Here is a 23,833-nt window from a genome sequence, read left to right as displayed (position 1 = left end):
TCGGCCGCTTGCGCTACCTGAACTCCGCGCCTGTCCGAGTGACGACAGGGCAGTGTTTTCTGCGGTCACACGATGGAGCGAAGCCAACGCGTCGGCCGGCGGCCGGCGGCCGGCGGGCGCGCACCGGCCCTGTGCCTTCCGCGCGAGGGCCTGCCGCTGTCATTTCCGGTGACAAAAACTGCGGCCGTCTGCCGCGGCCAAGCCACCCTGCTAATAATTAGAGGAGCTCCCGCCGGTTGGGCTCGCCCTTCTCGGGCGCTTGTTATCCTGCACAGATAAATCAGCAACTGCAGCGTCTTGTTAGACGCCGGGTGGCATCGCGGCCGGATTAATTAGCCTCCTCTCGAACACGCCGCTGGCGAGGCCTTCCCGCAACGCCTTATCCGCGGAGGTGGGTAGGGGTGGCGTGCTGGAGCCACGCTAGGAATCTGGCAAGGCGGACGGTCGGACGGACAGCGACTGAGAGCGTGACGCCGGGCGGGGAGCTCTGGCTGGACGCTGCGGCGGTCCGTTGCTCGCTGTGGGAGAGTTGGCCCTGAGAGCTGACGGTACTGGTCGTCCGAGTGACCTCGACTGATTGGTAGATGTTTGCTCGTTGGTCGAGCCTCGCCAAATATAAGGACTTCGGAGAGGTTTAATGTGATCTACGCAAACTTCGACGCCTTCGCTAAATCGCATTCATGCGATAACCAGCGATGTTGAGTATCTCATCGTAAACGTTTGATATTTCGTGGGCCCCGTCGTGATTGCGTTGAGGTTTGATTCCAGGGGTCGGTACTCACTCTTCTGCTTTGGCAGGGACGTGCCATGTCTAATGTCGCTTACATAGTGTTATCGTTTACTCCATTTAAAAGAAAATCGACAGAAAGCAGATAACGCTACGAAAAGTGGCAACGAACTGATTGCTCTCTTTGCATTTCGCAAAAATAGCATTCCCGCAATTCCAAAATAGAATTTATCTGATGACCCCGCGTGCGGCGCCATGTTCGCTCTGCCCCCCGTCCTCCCACCTCCAGCCTGGTCAGCGGCCGTCCTGTCCCGTGTCCATCTGAGGCAGGCTGTAGTTGCCGCCCAGTCCACGGTACAGCCGCGCCGTCCCGTCCCTGAGACTGCAGCTGCAGCGGGGCGTCAGCCGCGGGGTCCGGCGGGACTCGGCGGCTCCGGTGACGCCCGGGCTCGCCGGGACTCGGCGGCTCCGGTGACGCCCGGGCTCGCCGGGACTCGGCGGCTCCGGTGACGCCCGGGCTCGCCGGGACTCGGCGGCTCCGGTGACGCCCGGGCTCGCCGGGACTCGGTGGCTCCGGTGACCAGCCCGGGCCCACCGGGACTTGGGATAGGGGCTCCGATGAGCAGCCCCGGCCCCGCCGGGATCGGGGGCTTTGGTGCACAGTCCGGACTCGCCGGGACATGGGGGAGGCTCCGGTGACCGGTCCGGGTCCGCCGGGACCTCCCTGGCGCGGTTCGAGCGGCAGCACGGCACCAGACACGCCTACCGGAGCCGACCCGGCTCTGTTGTTAGAGGCACATCACCGAGGATAAGGGCCCAGGACGTGGCTCTTACCGTGACCGTGTGGAACCAAGGCTAGCTAACGGGCTGCGATGCCGCCAAAGAGCATGGTCAAAGTTACGTAACGAACTGTAAGGCTGGCGGACGTGGCTCTGTAGCGGCGAGTCAGCGTCTCTTGAGACTGCGCGGGCGTCGAGCGTATGACCCCCAGTGCTCGGAGGGTGTGCTTGGCATGTACAAGGGGTCGCGGTTCATGTATGTTAACGTGACAGGAAATTTGAGCTGCGGTTCCCGTCCTTGTTGGGACTCGTGACGTGCGACGGCATGAGCGCCGTGGACCGCAACACCGCCTCATGCATGCTGTGACAAACCGGAGTAAGTACATCGGACGTATAAGATCGATAATACCCTGTTTTTTTTCGGCAGCACTTCTTTGCCATGCCACGGGAAAACAAAAGCTATTCGTGCGCGCTAAACGACCGCTCCTGGTTCGCTGCGTGTGCCAGGGCGGAGTATGACAAGCGACCAGCTGGAGTAGGCGTGTTGTCGACTTATCTCGACAGCAGCGATAGTGCCATGCCTTGTCCCCACTGTCACAACTGCGCGCTGCCAGCTGGGATGGATCGTCGAAATCAAATTTTGCAACTCGAATTTAGCACCTCACATGTGAGTGTCCGATTACATTCTGTATAAGTTTTCTCTTTTGTTGTCAATGGCTTTATATATCGATGGTCAAAATATCACATTTATTTCCCCATGCTGTAGATTTATAAGGCAGCCAGTCTTGTGTTTCACTGAGTAGGTAAAGATAACATTTTCTTACGAAGAATGTCAGGTGTAGTAAGTGGCATAGTGTGGCTCGATTGACCCCCTCCTGGTTTTAGCCAGGAGGGGGTCAAATCGAGTCGTAGTAAACATTTCAGTCCAAGGACGCCTCATCATCGCTACAGGGACCCGCTTTACTCAGACGACCTTCTGTTGACTTTTTTCCTATGTTGATGCCTCGAAGACCTGTTCACTTCAAGAACCATGAGGTGATCTTTCATTTCCAAAAAGTACAGGGGTCTTGGGTCCCAGAGATGCTCCACCATGTCCAAGACCATGAGCCCCAAATGTCTACCCTGGCCACATCACTGAATATAATGAAGATTTGTTTTCGACGCAGACACAGTACTCATGAGTATCACAGACAAGACAATTTAGTAGGTTCTCCGTTAGTGTAGTAAAAATTGCAGTGGTACTATATTTTCATTTACTGCGGGCAGGGGCGAATCCAGTATTTCGTCAAAGGGGCACATAACATTGCACCCCTCCCTCTTAGAATATTGGTTCCCTGCCCAAAAATTCTCGTATTCCGGCCGTTATATCTCAAAATTGTATTTGCTTATTCTTATACGGGAACCCGTATTACTGTGCACAGTCCTAGAAAACTAGTCGAGCTACGTATGCAGCTGCGCGCGGCTTGTTCATTTTTCCCAGATTGTAGTGGGTCCTGTCATTTTGAGGCTAAGTATTTTGGAGAAAACATCGGAAAATGCACTTAAGTTAGCTGCAAAATACCATCGAATTCAAGCACGCACTTAGTCCTAGCTTATTTCGTCTAGCTGGCTAGTCAATATGTGCAGCTAATGGCTGATGACTAATGCAGAGCTTTCGCTCTGACTTTTCTGAAGGAGTACAGAATATGCTGGCACTCAAATTGCATTACGAACATGATGCGCAAGCACAGTAGGTGTCACAAATTAAGTAATCAACGAAAATGATATGTACGACGTTGGCGGCTCGTAAAATCATCTTCGACAGTTACGCGTAAAAATTCATCGGCATAGAGCCGACTGCTGCTCTAAGGCTAAGGCGCGAAGTAAACCGACATCTTGTGATCTCTGGCTTGTGTACATGAAGCAATTTAGTTAGTTCCGTACACCCGAGCAGCCAAACGCCCTGGCGCTCGCAGGCACATGTGAGCCTTTCTGCAATATAATAAGATGCTTCTGACTTGATCGGAAGGGCCCAGGATCAATGTGCAGCATCCCGGAGCGATCAAGAGTGCCCCGGCCGATTGCCATTTAGATCAGGGGCGGTGGTGGCATGGTGGGTAGGGCGCCCGACTCTGGACCTGTCGGTCTGCGGTTCGAGCCCCTCGCCACGCCGCCACCGCGTCCCGCATGATGCCTTATAAAGGCATCTGTCCCGAATGTCTCTGGCAATGCCCTACACATGATTGTTAAGACTGAGGTCCCCGCCAATGGCCTATGTCCCCCTTTAAAATGGGAGAACCCAAGACCAATACAGACGTCACTTGAGCGATCGGAGGTACTGCGGTAGGCCAACAAGGAGGCTTTCGTCGACAGTGTAGAGTCCTCAGAGCAAGAGAGAAGAACCTAGGGCCAATATGGTGAGCCCCTGAACGATCTGGAGTACACCGGCAGGCGACAGATCAGGCCCGAACCAGAGCACGGGACCATCTGAAGTCAACAAGGGGGAATAACCCAAGATCAATGTACATGAATTAATGCCCCTGTGGGATCAAAAGTGCCTGGGAAGGTTAACAGAAAGGGTCCTGGCAGGAGTAAAGAGTCCTCCGTACATTAGTCCGAAGGAAAAGGGCTCTGGATCAATATAGATGGCCACTGAGCATCGTGTGCTTCGGTACGTTTCCGCCTATGGGCCCAGCAATAGAACAGGACTCTTCGAGCAAGTGGAAAGAACTTGATGAGACAGAAGTAGGTATAAGCCTTATTACTCGGAGAAAAACCAGGAGAATGGAGATATAGATGGCTCGATATTTCCGTAACATGCCTTTATCGAAACAATAGCAGAAGTGGTTTTTGCTGTTGTACATCTCTGCCATTGTTTCGAAAAAGGCATTTTGCCCAAATATCAGCCCATCTATTTTTTCATTCTCCTGGTTTTTTCCCGATGAATAAGGCTATTACTACTGTCTTATCTATGTGAGTGATGTTCCTCGTAAATGCACTGAACAACTTTCGGAAAGAACTTGATACCAATATGAAGGCGTGTAGAGCCTGTCGGGCGAATTTGAAGAATCCGTGGAGGGTCCTTGACCGATTAAGTTATCCTGGATGTATATATATATATATATATATATATATATATATATATATATATATATATATATATAGCAGGTCAGGAATATACGCAGATAGCAGGATCCTTCTATGGTAGGACTCTGCATTCACATAGGAAGTGCCAAAGACCCAATATGCGGAGCTCCGGAACAATCGAGTGTGTCCCGACAAGAGCGTAGGGCCCTCCATTGAAATAGAAGTGCCAAAGACCCCATGTGGAGAACCCCCAAGCGATCGAGCGTGCCCGAGCAGCTTAACAGATTGGGCCCCCGACAAGAGCGTAGAGTCCTCTGCAAGTGTGGGCTCTAATATATTCTAGAGGAAAGAACATTCTGGGTAATATATGGAGTCCCGAGCAACTATACAGAAATCAAGGGACAACGTGCAAGGCTTCTTAGCGATCAGATTTACCATGAAAGTGGACATGTCGGGCCCCCAAAAGCAGAGTAGGGCCCCTGGAAAGCAAACTGAGCCTTAAAATCCCTCAATCATCACGCTCTTAATCAGTAAGAAATAATTTTTGTCTACTCGTGGGCCCTTCAGTTCGCTTGCGACTATTCCTAGTCGCCTGGAAGTCCAAAGGCGTCCAGTTTTGTTGCGCTTTGTTTGTAAAAAATGGTGTCTGTTCGGCTAGTATGGGCCACTTCGGGGTCCAAGCGGATGGGCATTGTCCTGCGCCCCCCCCCCCCTTCTGGATCCGCCCCTGGAGAAGATGAACATTTCCCTAAATAAATCGATCACTTTTCCTGAATTGGCGGTAAAAGATACCAGTGAATCGTACAGTGTTGGCACTTATAAGTGTGTGTGTGACACACTTACATGTGTCGGCACATGTAACATGCACATGTCGAGGAGTCTGGAGGTCGTTGACGCCAGAGGCTAGGTCAAATGACGTGACCTGAAAGACTTTCCGCATCGAACGCGCATCCAAGTTTCTACAATGATTTGCCTAGCTATTGGATTATAACAGGACCATCGGAATGTTAGCTGCCTGGGATGTGTCATTTCTTGACTTGTGTCATCTCCTGCCAGATTGCATCAAAGGCTGTGAACTTTTTGACAAGGCTGGCAAGGACTTTATCGACTGTGCACTGGCGCATTATAATTTTAAGCGATGATGATGGGAACGATATTTTGGGTTCATGGTGCTTCGGATGCTTTGGTCATTTCGCGCCCATCATGTACCCACTATTTTATGTGACATTTCAAGCAAGGTCGCTAGTCATGCGGGTCTTAATGTTGACTTCTGACAATGTTGTCTTTAATTTGTAACTTATAACCTTGTCGTTTTATTCTTACAGACATGCTTGCGCGCAGACTTGTTTTGGTAGTAAAAAAGCTATATTTCGGTAAATGTTGCTGTGTCTTCCACGGGGGTCGATATGAGAAACATCGACGTCAAGGACGAAATCTTACCTGACATCAGCATTGTGCTTAAGACTCCGCCCGAGCCTTTTGATTGGCTGGATTTCTGGGATCAGAGGCCACGCTAAGCATTGCTTGTCGCGTGAGCCTTGGCCTCACCATCCGGTGGAACAATGCCAGGTGAGCAGCGGGGTTTTGCGGAGAAAGTTTTAAGCGTCGTGATGCTCGATACGGTTCGTCCCACCGTCCGGCATCGCCTGACCTTTAGCATGGTCGTCGGCAAAGGCCACAGGGTATCCCAGTCAGGAACAGATACCAAACGATTAAAACGACTCGAACCCATGTCACCACTGGTGTTAAATCCGAAGTCAGGCTCTCCTACCAACTGAGTAACCAGGACGGACACTTCAGTTTTGAGAACATTTATACTTTTTTGCAGATGGCTTAAGTAAGCTTAAATTGCAACTCCCAGCATATGTATATGCGCCCAAGCACCGTGTCGCAAGCCATCCTTCCGGGGAAGAATCCCGCACTGTCCGGCTCATAAAGGCCTTCACCTTTCCAGGTGGTGTTCCAGGAAAGCTGACTCAGCTTTTCTTCTTAGTTGCGTTAATGATTGCAAAAGTAGAGTGAATTGAGCGAATCGCCGCTAAAACGAGCCCAGGCAATAACAAGGTATACTGTTTTTTTAGGTATCTGTCCAATGTTTCATAAGCGTTTTACTAATGCGAGTACCCAGACTCCGCAGATTTCCCAAAGCGTTGAGCCAATCTAACCCGTCACCCAGGGCTCTAAATGGGAGACATGGTCGGACCTTGGTGAAAAGGCACCACGCCAATTTTCAATGTTCTGTAAGGAGCCATCTATAGTGAAAGAAGAGAAATGGGGGCATAACGCAGACGCCAAGCAGGATCTCCTGGCTCCCCTTGGATGCGCCTCTGCTGGTGCCTCCTCCATAAAACTCATGGCAGCCATGGGCTTGCCTACCCCGTGAGGCTCTCTATCGCCTCGGTCATGGTCTCGGATGGTGCTGCCTCAGCAGGTAGAGCCGATAGCTAAGTGCTGTAGTCAATCTGTCAGTCCTCAACTCGTGTACACATGAGGGATACAATTCCAGAAAAACCGTGTTCTTGTGATTGTTTTACACACTATCGGATTACGCGTTGCCAAAAATAGGTGTGCCGTTGGATTTGCACCAAGCCAAAATAAAAATGGTTTGACGATGGAAGTGATTGAATGCAGTCAACTATGTGAAAAAGACGATTTTCAAGGTCCAACGTGCCAACCACCGTGCAGCATAAAGCTGATGTTCTTCGATGTTCTTCCAATCCGCAAAGTAGCTTTCATTTTACAGACCGCTGACCCCTGACCCCTTCCTTTCTCTGGTGACCCCTCTCTGATGGCCGCCCCTTTCCACCATTCTTTTCTAAGGTCCTCTCAGTACACCCATTTCTCTTTGACGCCCTCCCAGCTTGTTCACCCATCACTTAACATTCACTCCGGCAGCGCCCTCCTCTTTAACGTTCTTCAAGCTCACTCAGTCCTCCCTGGTGAGCTCTCAGCTCTGCCCCCCCCCCCCCTCCCCCGCCTCCGGCGCGATTCAGCAGCTCGGCATGCGGCCTCGCGGTGGCCTGTCGACTCGCATGCTGCCATCGGCACCGGGTGTCCTCCGCCTCCCTCGCAGCCATCGCCGTCCAAACACGCCGTGTCTTACTCTATTTATTCACTTACACCAGAAAGTCCTTACATTCTCTAAAACGACTGCATACAGGGGGACAGGGCGGCCAGGATTGTTGACTGGCTACGCCGCCGCGGGCGCCCGCCTCCCGGCCGCGGCCGGGCGCGTGAGCACGCCCGAGCGGCGCGCGCTTTGTGCTCTCACGTCTCGCACAACCTACGCTCTACCGACAATAATAAATAGATTAAATAATAACTTGACTGGCGGCAAGGCGGCCAACTCAGAGCACTAAACGCTAAGGTGACCGCGCATGCGCGGTTGACTAGGACAGCTGAATGACTGGCGACTCGCGCGCCGCGCTTTCCGCAACAAAACCAGCGTAGAAAACGGCGGCAGCCTGGAATGCGCGGCAACGGAATGTTCGAATGACTAGACGATTTGTTGGCCTTGAGGCGGCGCGAGGTCCGACAGGTCGTGTCAGGTTAGGGACGGGCCGCCGGCGGCGCGGGCGGCGGCCGGCGTGCTCCAGATGGCGCGTGTCGTACGCGCGGGCGGTGTCCGTGCGCGCTGGTGGGATGGGTGAGGTCGGTGATATGTGGGACATGCTGACAGGTATTGCACCAACATCTAGATACCTATGCGTCGCCGACGCGCCCACACGTCTGAGGGGCAACAGGGGGAGGGGGGGGGGCAACAGCGAGGACACGCCGGACCCTCCGCTGGGTCCGGCGGAGCGCCGATTGTGTTCGGCCGCTCGGCCGCGGAGCCCGGTTAAGTAGACACGTGGGTCCACCGCCCAACCTTTGAGGAGGTCTGGCCACGCCTGTGCGTGTGCCCCACCAGCTGGTCGTGTACAAAAACCACGGACAGTATACAAATGGTGGCGGTCGCTCGGACGCGGGCGGCGTTCCTACAGGGTGCAACGACGACAAATCAAAGGCAATGCAGAGACAACAACCTGGGATTATGTACAGTGCGCGCAGGTGACCGATCCATGCATAAAATGAATGTGTCTATGTACACTCGATCGGCGCGGCAACGGCGCCATCTCTCGGCCTTGCATCTATATAGAAATATCATCCGCTGCGGTGCGCCAAGACCTCCTAAAAATACCTACGGAATGTGTTGAGATCAGAATGGAAACACGCACACGCACGGCCGCGCCTGCCTGGATGTGAACGGAGCGAGGTTCGAGGCGGCGGGTCCCGGTCGCCGGTGCGGCGGCCGTCGCGCTTGTCAGCACGCGCGTATTGCTATGGATCACTATGGTCCGTCGTATGCTTTCTGACTAGCATGGTTGTCCTATACCGTTCACTGACTAGCATCACTGGGATGGGCGCGCGGCCCTCAGAGCTCCGCTGACTAGAAGCGTCTGTTACGGACTAGCGGCGCCGCCGGCGGCGCGGGCGCGCCGTGCGGGTGTGGGGGTCGTGTCGCTGTGTCGGTGAGTGCAGCTCCGTGCGTGCGCGCGGGGGCCGGCGCCTCCGCGGCGCGCCTCAGTTGTCGTCCGAGCCGACGTAGAGTCGGATGACGCTGCCCGCTCCCTCCGAGTCCTCATGTCACAAGTCGCCGGTGAGCGAGTCGAGCGCGTGCTGGAGCGGCGCTGCCGTCACTGCTGCCGTCAGCACCTGGCTCTGCAGCAGGCTCGAGCCGCCGCCGCCACCGCCGCCGCCGCCCCCGCCGCCCGGCTTGTCGTCCTCCTTCCACTTGTCCTGCGACCGGCGCCGGGCGTTCATGAAGAAATTGCCGACGGTGGTGGGCTCGAGGCCCAGCTGTCGCGCAATCGTCACCTGCATCTCCTTCGAGGGGCGCTTCGTCTCCTGCGGGACACGATGGGGGAACGCTCAGAAGACGGCCAGGGAGTCAGAGGGGCGCTCGGGGAGATGGGCAGCAAAACGGCCAGGAAGACGGTCCAAGAGACGGCCAAAGAGACGGTCAGGAAAGTTCCAGATAGACGGTCAGAGACGCAGGCAAAGAGAGCCAGGGGAGGCAAGAAGAGGCCATCGGGGGGATGTCCGGACGATCTCAGGCAAGTGGTCGGGAGGGAGGCAAGAGAGACGGCCAGAATGTCGTCGGAGAGACGGTGAGCGAGATAGAAGCGATTAGAGGTGAGGTCAAAGAGACGGCCGGAGGCGACGGCCAGGGGACGGTCAGCGGACTATCAGAGTAGTGTAAATACTGCTCTTGAGGCTTCCAGAGATATGACAGGAAAAGTTGCGTGGAAACAGCATTTGTACGGTTGGAGAGGGGAGTCAGACAGACGCCCGTGGAATCTCAAGGGCTCTGAAAGAGATAAATAGGATGATCATAAAAGAGTGGCAGAAAAAAGAAGGATAGACGGGCAGGAAAACAGCCTGGGAGACGGCCGGGAGAAGGTCAGTAGATACTGTTTGGGAGACGGTCGGGGAGACACTAAGAAAGGGGTCGGAAACACAGTTCAGGAGGGACTCAGAGGAGACAGCCAGAGAGACTGCCGGGGGGGGGGGGAGGGGGAGGGTCAGAGAGAGAGAGAGAGAGAGATGACCAGGAAGACGATCGGTTAGTGGACCAGTTAGAGGGTGGGGTAAGGGTAGGGAGGCGGAGCGACAACTACACAAGCGTTTGAAGAGACGACGAGGGAAACGGCGAGGCAGACTGTCAAAAGACGCGGGAAGTCGGAGAGACTTCCAGAATGATGACAGAACAGCGGCAGGGAGGTGTTCGGATAGGCGATCAGGAAGATAGTCTGTCCCTGAACACTTCTGGGTGGTGGCCTCCTGCGACCCTCTTCTCTTAGTCTTGAGAGACAGCTGCAGAGAGGTGGAGCGGCTTTAAAAGGGAAAGCATTTCCAACGTAGAAACCAGAGTAGAAACGCTCAAGGGTGATCAAGAAACAGGCGAGAGACGGTCGCTTGGTCAGACTGATCTGTTAAGAAGACTTTGATGAAAATGTTCAGACAAAGACCTACAGCTTGAAGGGCGACGGTCTGGGGCCAGGAGAAAGACAGTGATAGGTGCGAGGGGGTGTCGATGTCTCCGGTGATAGACGGAGAGACGAGCAGACAGATGTTTAGATAGTGGAAAAGCGCTAACCAGAGCTGGTCACCTAAATGGTCAGCACAGGGTGGAACATGGTGAGAGCGCAAAGGCTTCCCGTCACAGAAGGGGAAACAACAAATCTCTTAACATCCGCTTGAGTTCTGTTCCGTCTTACCAAACACGACAAGCGCTGACGAACTCCGGAGCACGGTGCGGGGAGATCAGCAGTTTGAAACCTTCAGTGTAACCACCATTATCACCAGCGGAACAGGCGCTCGGACGGCGGGCGCCACAGAGTATCATGGCGCTTGAAGCGGGCTGACCAGCGTTATTTCTCGCGTTGGTTATTATGGCTGCATATACAGCGAAACTCGAGTTACTGCACTTGTATTGGCTCAGAGTCGAGTCATTACACACTGTTGTCTCCGGCAGCGCTGCTTTCCGCTGAGTGATGGGCGTTCTCGATCCTGTCAGTGGTGTGTTAAGGTGGCGTTCTCTTCGGCTGACGGTTCGACCGTCTGGTGTTTCGATAAGCATGAGCGGGCGGCGTGCTGGGGGCGTGCCCTGACATATCCGGGGGGCGTGCCCTGACATATCCGACGGACGTGCCCTGACAGATCTCCTGCCACCGTTTTTCGCGTCAGTTTGGCGTCCAGTTTGATGTGAATGGCTTTGGACACAATGTGGTACTTTGCGTCCGCCGTCTATCGATCGAGTCATCGTACCCGGGCCGGGCTGTCTACTTATTTCGTGATATCGGAGTCACTCTAATGGTGGCAGGTGCTGTAGATATGGTCTATGCAAGTTCAGGAGCTCGAGCGTCCGGTCACGTGCGAGATGCGCTGCCCAGTCCGGTTGCAGATGACGAGCAGATGTGGCCCAAGGGCGGAGTTCTGGAACCCACTTATCCTCCCCATGAAATGAGTCGTCACACTTGATGCGTTGCCTGTTTTTTTTCGTGCGATCTGCAAACGTATTTGCACGTGCAGCCGTATTTCGTGAACTTCGGCCGCGCGATACGCAAGCGTTGCCTGGCTGTCTCGGCCTTGACTTCGGATGAGTCTCTCGGGCTGTCGTGCCCAGTGTCTCCGCGTCGGGAGAAACGCGCTGGGCAGTGCAGCGCCGCCTGAGGACGCTCGGCTCCCCCACGTCAAACCCCCTGTCAGGGGACGGAGCGTGAGTAATGGCAGATCGCGAGGCCTCTGGCTGGTGACCACTCCAGACGGCGTAATAGATCCTGGACGGAACCACGTCTCTAGATTCGCCTTGCTGTTCTCATGCACCGCTTTATCCTTTATCTTCGCCATGGCCCGTCTCGCCGGGATCATCCTGCGGCCTCCGTGTCGGCCTCACAGCCGCCGCTGACCTCCCGCAGGGGCACCGGCGCCGGTTTGTTTCAGAGATACAGCACAAGCCGGGAAAGACACGGTAGAGGTGAAAAGCCACGATAGCCGCGTTGTTATCTCACCACTCGCCGCTTTCTGCGTCCGCTGCCTCTGAGATGGATGTTGCTGGCCAAAGGACATCCAGCCCAAGTCATGTCTTCGCTGGCCCGATAGCATCAGCGCAAAAAAGCCGAAAAAAACACGAAGCACAACACAAGAAGAGGGGTGCGTAGAATGAGGTCAGACAAGACGGACAGACCCCGAAGTCGATTTTAAAGAGCAAGGGCTGTCCGACACGCGCTGGCCTTGCAGCCTTAAAACCGGGAGACTTAGGAGAAGCCTAACGACTCCCGACCTTCCGCCACCGTCGGCGGGAGGGAAGATCGTGGCGGCGTTCCCGGTCGACGGCTTATCCCGTCGGCGCCACCGAAGGGTGCCCAGATAGTGGGCCACTGTCACTTGGCGTGGGTAGCTGCTAAAATGCATGCCAATTTCTCGGCCGTCAGTGAAGCCGTCAGCGTGCTGCTAAGTCGAGATCTTACATGTCTGACGGTCTGTGGGTATGTCTCAGTCCGTCTACACGTAGTATTCACCACTGGAAGCATGAAGCCTCTTCTAGCTCCTCTTCAAGCTCAAGGTGATTACCACGGCCGCGGTATAACCCACGTTATTCTGCGAAACATCATGCTTTGCGCAACCACAAGGTGCAGTGTCGCCGGGATACTGCAGCCGTCGGCTAGACCCTTACTTTCTGCCGAGGCATGTCGTCGGGGCAGATGTGCCTATTACAAAACCGAAATATTTCGCATATTTCGCATGCTTTCCAGCTGGTTGCCTGCCTTGTTTTTGTCTCAAGACCTTCTTCAGATCACTGAGATGTTTGTAGCTGTCGGGTTTTGAAAAGGTACATTCCTTAAAGACTTAAGCTGCGGCCATCCTGCAGGTATGTTCAGCCCGATTCAGAGGTCACCCAAGGGCGCGCTACACCACATTGCGGGCCATATTAGTCCGTCGCAGTGTGCCACCACCAGCAGTACTCCTCGCAGCTCCTCAGGTGGCGCCGGAAGCATACTTGTCTCCGAAGTCCAAATCCGTCGTTTCCATGTGGCGGCAAAAGGCGATGGAAGGACGCATTCCTCGCACGCGAAACGCGAATGGGCGTATCTAGCCAATCTGCTGCTGCCAAAGGGGGGCGCAACTGCTCACTAAGGCAGCGCTTGTAAAGGGGGGCGCAACTGCTCACTAAGGCAGCGCTTGTAAAGGGGAACCTGCGGCGAGTTTCCCGTTGCTAGCCAATGACCTCCCGGAGAGACCACTGTCACCGATCAAGAGGCCCAGAAACGGTCACTGCAACCGATCAGGAGGCTTGGAGACAGCTGCTGAAACCAATCTGGAGCCCGGGAGAAGGCTGATGCGACCGATCAGGAGACCTGGAGCCGCTACCGTGACTGATCAGGAGGCCCGGGGACCATTGCTGTGGCCGGTCAGGAGGCCCGGTGACCGCTGTTGTGACCCTCAGGAGGCTCGGGGCTTCTGCTGTGACCCATCAGGAGGCCTGGGGAACGCTGCTGTGACCGATTAGGAGACCTGGGGGCCGCTGTTGTGACCGATCAAGAGGCCTGGGTGCCGCTGCTGTAGTCGGTCAGGAGGCCCGGAGACGACCAACTACCCGTTTGATCCCGTCACCTCAAGCCGACCTCAACTTCGTGAAGCGCCTCTTTGCGGCGTCTTTGCGCCGCCCGACTTCGGTGCCCGACACCCAGCCGCGGGGTCCAGCTAGGGCCGGAACGCGGCCAAGTGACGAGGTCGGATCAGACGGCCACATCAGCCCCGGACAGGCCATCAGCTGGCCGACCGTCCCGCAGCGTATAGCGTGACGAGCGCAAGTTGGTACGGTGGCGTGATGCCCCGGGTCGCCAGGGCGAGCCAGCAATCGATTCATGTTGATTCGAGTGTGGTGTGCCTGCGGCCAGCCCCTGATTGAGGTATCCCATCAAATCCGAGCTAACCAAAGGCAGGGAACGTTAGCTGCCCTGGCTCATTCTTGGCAGGAGTTATTGCGATTGTTTAGTCCTTTTCCGAGCCTCGGACATGCAAACTTTTATCGCAGCGCATATGCGCGGCCTGGCTTCCCATTGGTGTCATGGTGTGATCAGGGGGTTCCCGAAACGCCGAGTCAGGTCGGCAGGAGGGGAGGGGTGACGCAGCGGGACGACGCGTGTCCAGGTGTGTCCAGGTAAGGTGTGTCTAGCGGCTCACCTTAAAAATAGCCTGCAGTGTTCGTCGCTGCAGGTCGGTAAAGACAAGCCGCGGTTTCTTGGGCGCCGGCGGTTGCTCGGTAGGTGGCTGTTCCTCTTTCCTTTTGCAGGCTGCAACAGCGGACACGGCCCGTCAGACGTCACGTAACGCACGGGTCAAGGTCAGCGAAGGTCGGTATGCGGCTGTGCTACAAGTCGACTCTTTTGCCGGTGTAGTGGAAACAGGTCGCAAAGTTGGAGGGGCAGGTGAGTTGGGCCACTGTTGCACAGAACGAGCGACGCGGTACAGCAGAGACAGTTGTCAAAATGGTACGTGGTAATAGCAGATTGTCCCGATTCGGTCTAAGCTAAATTCTTTAACGATCAAGGAGCTTAGCGCTGTCGCTCGAAAGAATTCACGCTTCCCTTAGCACTGTGTCCGTCTCCAGCGGACATCAGATTCTGGGCCAAACCATCGGACCGCAGCGGAACGGACCCCCGCAGAGAGTGGGCAAACAACGACAGCTTCGAGGTAGCAAGGACGTAGTTGGATTAAAAGAAAATGTAAGCATCGCGAACTATTTGAGATCCAACCTTAGTCGCCAGGTACCAGATGTGTAAATGAAAAACGGGACGAAAACCTATTCATACACTTGCTGAAAAGAATGAGAGTATTCATCGAATGGAAAGAAGTTACGTTTTCATTCCGTAGATAATAATGCTTGCTTCATCGTATAAGATTCGTGTGTAATAGGCAAGGTAATGTCTACGTAACTAGAAATGTGACACTGGTTCAGCGTGCTAGCAAAGTTCTTTTGATAGAATGGCCTATAGCTAAGTTATGACTGGCGCCCTTTTTCTGGCATGTAACAGGTGCAAAACGGGACAAAACTGGGCAACCTGTGTACACTCCGCTCAAAATTGTCACCAGCGATCCGGCTGGTCGGTGCACGTGTGGTCCCCGCATTTAGCACCTCATGCGCCGCAGAGAAGAACACAGGGCGCTTGCTATCATGTGGTACTGCTCTCGGCGCTGTTCGCCGGTCACCGTCGCGGTTTGGCGTACCGCACGCCCTGCGTTGGCACTCCGTCATAAATCGCACGAGTGACCTGACCCCTGACCTTCCCTTGGCGCCAGTGTGCGGACGTCAGCGGGCTTTCCGAGGCACGGTCCGTCGCTTGTCAAAACACGCCAGCAGCGCTTGGTGACGGGCACTGGCCATCAGAGAGCTGGAGCCGACCGACTGAAAGCGTCGCGACTGTCTGACTTCAACTGGCTGCAAAGACGTGGTGACGCCGCCTGACGTCTGCAGCGTCGACAAAACTCCGGTCGACTCCGGGCTCAGTTTGTATCCTCGCTCTCGGCGGGGGGGGGGCATACCTAGCGCCCTAACCCCCTAACGCAGCGGGGGGGGGGCATACCTAACGCCCTAACCCCCTAACGCAGCGGGGGGGGGGGGGCATACCTAACGCCGGTCGAGCACAGCGCCTGGCAGTGGGCAGGGCAACACGGCGGGAGCGCAAAGGATCGTCGCGACGCATCACGTGATGGGGCAGAGCGCTGAGAGATATCTGCACGCCGCGCTGCGCGGCAGTCTCGGGCCGGCGCGCCGGCGCCGGTCGTACCGCGCCGCTGCAAGCTGGCTCCTGCACAGCTGCAGGACATCACAGAGCGCGCCGCCGGTGCAGGCTGGGACGCCCGGCGACGGCGCCGGGCTCCACCCGTGGCCGAGAGCTCCCCGGCTCGCCGGGACCGCGGTATGTGGCGGCGGCCGGTGACACAAGAGAGCCGGAGTGACATGGCCGACGTCCGGCAACACAACACCTAAGGGGTGACCGCTGCCGGTGGCCGTTGCGACGGAGAGTCACTTTATGGCTGTGTGGCGATGCGGGGTGGCGTGAACACCGTTAGACAATGACGCGGTGGCACCGTGACACGATCACGTCGCGACACTGACACGATGGCCTGTGAGATTGTGCCGCTGTGGAGCCGTGTCAACGTGCCACGCGAAGTCGTCAAAAGGTCATTTCCTGACACTGTGACACGGTTGCGCCACGGTATTCCGACACCACGACGCCCGTGACACTGTGACACGCCACATCCCGTGACGTCGTGACACGTGACTGGGCCTCCGCTCCGCCGGTCGTCGCCGCGGCATCCCAGCTGTGTCGGCTGGCGCGGCGCCCGTTCCGCCGCGTGACACGTGTGCCGGCGCTACGCTGACATTTCGCCCGCGGCCGCCATGCGTCCGCCGCCTGTATTCTGGGACGAGCGGCCTTCGTGCCAGCGGGACGGCCGGCCGGCGCGAAGGTAGCTCCGCTCGGCGACGCTGGTCGGGCGGGCGGGTGTCGTCCTGCGCGTGACAAGTCCGGCGCGACGGTGCGGGTGCCATGTGTGGTGCGGATCGTCGTGTGCTTGACGCCGTTTTGATGACTTCCGGTCCGAAGGCGAGGTGAAATGTTCTCGGCTGGGTGAGCCCAGAGGGTGTAGTGAAAGACCTCCACTTCGGATCTCGATCCGCGTCCGTCCCCCTCCCCGGCCAGCAACGCCTGGGGCCACAAAGCCCGTATTATTCCGCGGGTAGGGGGCCGGCGGGGGTGCGTAAATACTTCATGGCGCTGAACAGCGATGGAGGCCGTTAAACTTTCCGACACTGGCGGCTAGAGGTGCCAGTTTTGCGTGGGTAGCTCCCACAGCTGACCACACCGTGCCGGCCGCCAGAACCGGTTGGCACCTTTGCGCCTTGGAACTACCACCCCTGCGAAAACAAACACGTGGCACGTCGTATCGCCCGCTTCGCCTACACGCGAGTCGTCCGCCATACGCTGCCCAGCCGGCGCCGGCGCTCGTGGCTCAGCGACCGCGGCAGTTTGCATGTCGACGTGCCCTCCCGCATGCTGACGGCGTCGTAGTTTTACGAATGGCTGAAAGCGTCGGCGGCCGGCGCCGGTCGTGGCCGACGCCGGCTCCGCACGTGCTGCTGCGCTGGCCGATGGCTTCTCACGGGGTCTGGGACGCCTGCCGGTGGACGGAGGTCACCCGGCCGCTGGAGGCAGGTCACGGCGCCCCACAGACAGAACGGGCACCTTTCGGACCGCGAGGGGGGGGGGGGGGGCAGCGGCAGGACGCAGCCAAGCGCGGTTGGCACCGGGTGAACGGCCCGTGGTCCAGTTGCTGGGGACTTGGCAGGAATAGGTACATGGGAAGCGCTGGAACTGATGCACTACAGAAACAGATATACTTTTAAAGAAATGTTGAATACGTCAGAATCTTGTTGAGCATTACCGCTTTGGAAATAGTGTTGTGACGTCACCTGCGGCGTTTTCCTTTAAAAAGCTTTAAACGTGCATGGTAGCGAGTTATAGGCGCTGAACAAAGGAAAATAGGTCGGGCCATTTAGAAAAGCGTCAGCCCAGCGTCAACGTTTATGCACTGGACGTTGACCAAACGGAATGCTGCGTAACATGAAGTGCATCTCATATTCATTTCACATGACCTCCGCAGACTTCAAAATTCGTGAGCTTTGCACGTCACGGTGTCGGATGAAGGGCAGCCACCCATCTACCCATCTATCTACCACCCATCTATCGATGAAGGGCAGCCACCCATCACGCCACTGAGCTGCAGCCGGCCCGGGGAACCGTGACCCACAGCCCTGCATGCACGTGGCGCCTGGCGCTATTCATAGCACGGCTGCATAAACAGTGGGCGGGCGGAGGAAACACCCGCGAACGCGGTGAACGAGCGGACCCGACAGCCGCCGCATGCTGCAGTGCGGTGACCAGGCGGAGCGCCCCTCTTCTGACTTTTCTGTCGTGTTTTCGCTCGCCGCGCCAGCTCCCTCGTCCTTTTACCTGACATGCGAGGTCAATTGTCGTGACCTTTGCCGATTGACTTTTATTGCGGCTGCCTGAGGTGAAGTTCATGTGGAGCCCGGAAGTTATTCGGCATCAGCATTCATCAGGAAGAAGTTGCCTGGCGTCCGCCGATGGTTCCCTCGACTTATATGGATTTGCTAAGCACCACAGCCACTTCCCTCCATATGCAGGTATGCATTGGCCCTGCTTCACAGCGCACATCAGCTCAGGCACTACAGTCAGCGCACCAATCCGTTCGGCCTGGAGCCAGCTGCCGCCAGGTGGCCGCTCTCTCCGTCGCGAGGCCGCGGTAACCGCGCCGCTCTCGTCGCCAGGCAGCCGCCCGTCTTGTCCTCTGACGGGACGACCGTCCGCCTGCGATAAACGACAATTATATGTGTTGTCTGGCGGGCGGCCGAGCGCGGCTTCAATAGCGGCCGTATTTTTCTGCCGTCAGCCGGCCAAATCAATGGGTGCTAGTTGGAAGCACTCGCACCGGATTGGCAGGCCGGTAATGATAAGAGGGCCCAGTCACGTGTTGTTCAATCAGGTGCGATCTGACCCGTCCCGTGGGTGCGCCAAGCGTGACCGCGTCGCGTGAAGCCATCGGCGATCGGTCGGATTGTTCGGCGGCCGTGTGTGCGCGCCCACGTCAATTACGCCTGCATTTTGTATGGACATTCAACAGAGACGCGGAGAGAGCGGCCGGTCCGGCGGCGGACAAATTGGACGGCAGAATGTGATAACGGGCCGCGCGGCCGCTCGAATCAATGTTGACATGTCGGTAGTTTCTGCGGTCGAGTTTGCTCGGCACCGGGCCTGACGAGCCGGTTCGTCGCCGGTGCGCAGAGGCGAGGGTCGCCTCGGCGCATGCGCAGGGGCAGCCCTTTGTTGACGTCTTTATATGCGGAGCAAGGCTTATCACCGGGGCCTTTCGCGACGGCCCGATGTCCACAGCGCTTCAGATTTCTCCAACCGTGGGATAGAATACCGGCCATCGGGTGAAAATGGAGCTCAGAACGGAGACCGGGCCAGTTCCGGCCGCCCGGCGCCGGTCGACCCGCCGCTGGTATGAGCGGGGCCCGTCGCCGCTGCGCGTTCATTTGTCGCCAGCCGTGGGCGGGCCGGCGCACCGTCGGCGCACACCACGAGGGGAGTCCGTCTATTACCGCCGCCCGGCCAGGTGCCTTTTTTCTCACAGCGCCGGCCGCGCTGGCCGGGACTTTCATGTTACACCACCATTCCCCGGCCGACAAGAAATGCCTTTTACTTGCCTCTCCCTCTCCGGCGGGCGGCGGCGGCGCCGCCACGCCACCAGCGGAAAAGAAAGGCCGGCCTAGCCCAGGGGTGGGTAGGGGGTGAGGTTGGGGGTGGGGGAGGGGTGGGTGGGGATGGCCGCTGACCACGCCGGCCCCGTCTGTCGCTGATGCAGCGTGAGGAGTCGGCAGGCGAGAGATCTGCCTCCGCCGACAGGGCGTCACGCAGCCCACCACTGATCGGTCCCACTCGCCGTCACGTCCACGCACCATCAGCGCCGACTTAAACTGCACCCCATGCGTCTGGCACATGACGCAGGACGCCTTTTAGCAGCCGTCACGGGACCGACACGCCGGCGAAATACTGCCGTTCGTCTCCAGTCACCCAATCTGCGTAGCTCAGCGGACTGTGACAGGCGGGCGGAGGTGGGCGGCGCCGCGTCCGCGCGCGCCGCCGCTGCCGACCGCCCGTGGCGCTCTCGTGATAAAACTCGGCCCCGGGTTTCCATCCGGCGTAGCTAGCAGCCCTCATCTTTTCATTATAATCAATCAGAGCCGACCGCCGATCGAATCAATCGGGCTGACGGGACACGTGACGGCCGCCGCCGGCGCCGCCGCCGCTTCATTTCCTCTGCATGTCACTGATAGAATCGGAGCGTCGAGCGGCGCCGGGCCCGCTCACCTGGGCCCGCCGGCCCGCACCCTCCTGTCCTCTTCCTTCCTGTCCTCTTTCCCTCTGCCCTCTTCTCTCCGTCCGCTCGCCGTAGGCAGCCGCCGGCCGCCCGCTGCCCGCCGCCCGCTACCCGCCGCCCGCCGCCCGCCACCGACCGCCCGCCGCCCGCCGCCCGCTGCCCGCCGCCGGCCGCCGGCCGCCGGCCGCCCGCCGCCCGCCGCCCGCATCGCCGAGCGCGACAAAGGCGGCGACTTTCTAAAAACGCGTCCGGGCGCCTTTGTACGCGCCGCTCTCGAGAGCCGACCGGAGGGCGCTTCAGGCGTCAAGAGCCGGTCGTGCACAAGTTATCAAAGTCGTCCCACTCGTGGGCGTCCCGCCGCCGTCCTCGCCGTCGTTGGCGGCGGCGGCGCGGCGGCCGAATAATCGCGACCGAGTCTCTGCGCTGGCGGGCGGCCGCCCTACGAAACAGGCTACCATGCCGCGCGCACGCTCTCCGTGACCGGTACAGGGTCGTGCTGGGTCGGCAGCGGGTCATGCGGCCTAGGAGGGCGCATGCGCTCCGGCGGCGTCGGGCGGACGGGGGCGGGGCGGGGGCGGGGCGGGCGCCGGCCGTCTCGTGCGTGCTATCGACTAGATCAGGTCGTGAACACCACTCACTGCCAGTGCGCGCGACGACCGAGCTGGGCCCTGTCAGTGTGTTTGTCCCGTTCTGGAACGGAAGGAAACCGGTCAGGCGATGGACTGGCTGCCTGGGGCGATAGGGCGGGACGCGTTGGGCTCCCAAGGTCGCCGGCGCTGCGCCGGAGGGCCGCGCGGGACCAGTCCGTCACAGAGCCCATCGTTTGCAGGTCGCGAACTCGGCGGGGCATCGGCCCTGGCAGTCCGGCCTGATCCGTCAGGAGCCTACAGCTCCCGGGAGGTGGTGCATGGGACGCGGGTACCCGCGGAGTGGCGGAAGCCCCCCCCCCCCCCTGCAAATCCTCATGACTCCCTTCCAGCTTTGAGGCATGCTTCTGGGCCCGGACACGGCCGGAATCAGATGGCCAAACTCACAGTGAGTCCGCCACCGCCTCACCCGGGATGGAGGCTTGCGGAAGTGGCCGGAACTCCGCGGCAGTCCTGCCGGCCGGGACGGACGAGACGGCCACGCCGCAGATCGGGGCGCCACCGCGGCCCGCACGCCCTCCCGGATAAGGGCGTCGCCGCGCGGAGGTGCGGCAGGCGGCCGGTTCGGCCGGCTGGGTGGCTCGGCCGCATTACCATACATATGAGCAGGCGCAGCCACACACATGGCGTCGCTGTAAACAATCTATCTGGAGGACAACAGAGGCCGGTGCGACAGACACCGGTCAGCCAACGTGACTCCCCGCTCCGTCGCCGGTCCGTACCGGTCTGGGCTGGTCCCTCGGTCTGCTGGTCTGCCTCTCCGCCGGTCTCCCGGTCTCCCGGTCTCCCGGTCTCCAGGTCTCCCGTTCCGCCGGTCCGTCGGCGCTTCACCGGCCCGGCTCGACGCCGTACAAGTCACCGTTTATTGCCAGTGCCGCCCAATTTTTCCTGATTGCCCTATGCTTTATGATGGCGCCGCGACAGGTTCGAGGATAATAAAGCGGGCCGGAGCGCGGTGGACATGTTGATGACCGGTAATACGGGAGAGGCCGGGCCGGCCGGCCGGCAGCCGATCCAATCATGGACGGACGCAGAATTATTGCTAATTTAATATGTTTACAAGTTTCATTTCATTAGGCCGCGTAACATGATATGGGCACGGCTTGGATGCTGGCCGACGGAGATAAGGATAATGAATGGGCTAATTCCGTCTGGGCCGGCGGCCACTGGATGCCTGCCGGACTTCCACGGCTCTCGTTATATGCCCCCACCAACTCTGCGAAGCGTGGCGCCCATATCTCCCGCGCTTTCCACGCAGTCTCATGTACTGCGTTACCTGTGTGGGTGCTCGTCGTAATTGCGATTTAGGCGCATGATTTCGATTCGTTTGGCTTTTGTGTGTTCATCACCTCAGAAACTCCGCCGCAGCCGCCGTCGTACGGAGCTCACCGTGTCTGGTGGGGAACATTCACAAAAGCATTCCCTGGCGCAACATGCGTTGCTGAAAGGTCCTGGGCATCATGAGGTTTGCCTACAGCACCAGACCACAACTGCAATCCTTTAGCTTTAACCAGAGTACAACTGCAATCCTCCGTCGCGCGAGACTGGGGAGCTTATGACTGTTCTGCCAGCAAACCATATCTGCGTTTAGCCCGGCGTGCACGGCGTGCACGGCGTGCACGGCGTGCACGCGCACGGAGTTTGATCATTTGATCTCAATGATCAGTTGTGGGCTTAATGATCAGTTATGGGCTCGTTCAATTTTCGCTGTTTCCTTGCGCCAGAGCGCATATGTCTGTTGTCCGCAGATGTCTGCTAGAGACCGCCTGGTGCGACACAGCAAACGGCGAGCCTGACCCAAAATACGGAGTTTTAGCACCCAGCCAGCATCACAACACCCAGAATGTTGAGCCACCCCTGCCAGCGACGCGATGTGTCACGCACTACGCGGGCGCGCTTGCGGTACAGCCTAACTAGTTCCAGGGCCGTCCGCCGGCTGGAAGCCTCCACGCCCAAGCCCTGACGACTGCCAACGCGAGAACAACGCGCAAACCATCCTAGTAGGACGGGTGGAGGAGCATTGTAGGACGAGCTTTTATTCCTGGCTCCGAGCCGGTACTGAGGCCACTTCGGTCGGGTGCAAAGAATCGTATCTTTATGACCAAAGCTGAGACTGTCTTCACTGTGACTGAAATGGCGACGCACTGCACGGACATTCACCTTTGCCCGGATTGAGGACGTTGCTATCACTGAAGTGGTGATCTTATTGTCGATCCGACTTCGCCAGGACTAACAGACTCAGACTCAGACAGACTTGCCAAACTCTACATGCCAGTGTGCAGTTTCCGATTCAGATGAGAGATCAGATCCCCCGGCCCTGCCCCAGCCTTAAAAATGAAAATCAGTTGAAAAGGTGAACAATCCACTTTTTTAATACGCCCAGCCACTTTTCCTTCCTCAGCCACAACCAGCTTTGCAAAACTAGGCCCGTGCTACCAGGCCGACCGCCGCAGACCACCAATGGGTAGGCCCGTGCTACCAGGCCGACCGCCGCCGACCACCAGTGGGTAGGCCCGTGCTACCAGGCCGACCGCCGCCGACCACCAGCGGGTAGGCCCGTGCTACCAGACCGACCGCCGCAGACCACCAGTGGGTAGGCCCGTGCTACCAGGCCGACCACTGCCGACCACCAGCGGGCTGAGCCCAGGGTTTATCACGCCGATCTCCTGAGAGCGGCTCCAGCGCACGGGCTCAGCCACCTGCTTCGACAGCGCTTCTCCGAAACAGCCGCCTCCCTCGTCCCTCCCCCTCCCCTAGCCTCGAGGTCGCATCCCTCGGCCACAGATGGGACTCCACTTGGGGCCCCGCCGCCAAGTGCGGCAGTGCTAAGGTGTTCAGAATGGTTTTGACTTAGTTATCGGCGGTTCGAGTCTGAGCCGGCGCTCGGTGCGTCTCCGAGGCGAGTCTGAGCCGGCGCTCGGTGCGTCTCCGAGGCGAGTCTGAGCCGGTGCTCGGTGAGTCTCCGAGGCGAGTCTGAGCCGGCGCTCGGTGCGTCTCCGAGGCGAGTCTGAGCCGGCGCTCGGTGCGTCTCCGGGGTGCTCTTTGATTGGCCAGCAGGCGAAGGACTGGGTTGATTAAGGTCGCGGACAACTCCGCTTTCA

General features: G+C 58.1%; 1 protein-coding gene across 6 annotated transcripts in view; it reads right to left on the bottom strand.

Annotated features, from left to right (window-relative positions):
- Positions 1-7,674: 7,674 nt before the first annotated feature.
- Positions 7,675-23,833, bottom strand: part of onecut (homeobox protein onecut) — a 44,460-nt gene continuing 28,301 nt past the window's right edge. For 4 of the 6 annotated variants that reach the window (XM_037234626.1, XM_037234627.1, XM_037234628.1 and 1 more), the window contains 2 exons: positions 14,302-14,411; positions 7,675-9,459 (listed from right to left, as the gene is read on the bottom strand). In XM_037234626.1, the coding sequence (XP_037090521.1) occupies positions 9,199-9,459; positions 14,302-14,411 (371 nt within the window). In that variant the 3' untranslated portion in view covers positions 7,675-9,198. Of the gene's footprint in view, positions 9,460-14,301; positions 14,412-20,723; positions 20,776-23,833 lie in introns of all 6 variants that reach the window. The other 2 variants (XM_037234630.1, XM_037234631.1) reach the window with 1 other exon arrangement.

This window comes from Pollicipes pollicipes, unplaced genomic scaffold (assembly GCF_011947565.3).
Source record: "Pollicipes pollicipes isolate AB1234 unplaced genomic scaffold, Ppol_2.1 Scaffold_7231;HRSCAF=8579_pilon_pilon_pilon, whole genome shotgun sequence".
NCBI classification, from domain to species: Eukaryota; Metazoa; Arthropoda; class Thecostraca; order Pollicipedomorpha; family Pollicipedidae; genus Pollicipes; species Pollicipes pollicipes.
This window is presented reverse-complemented; position numbering and strand designations above follow the sequence as displayed.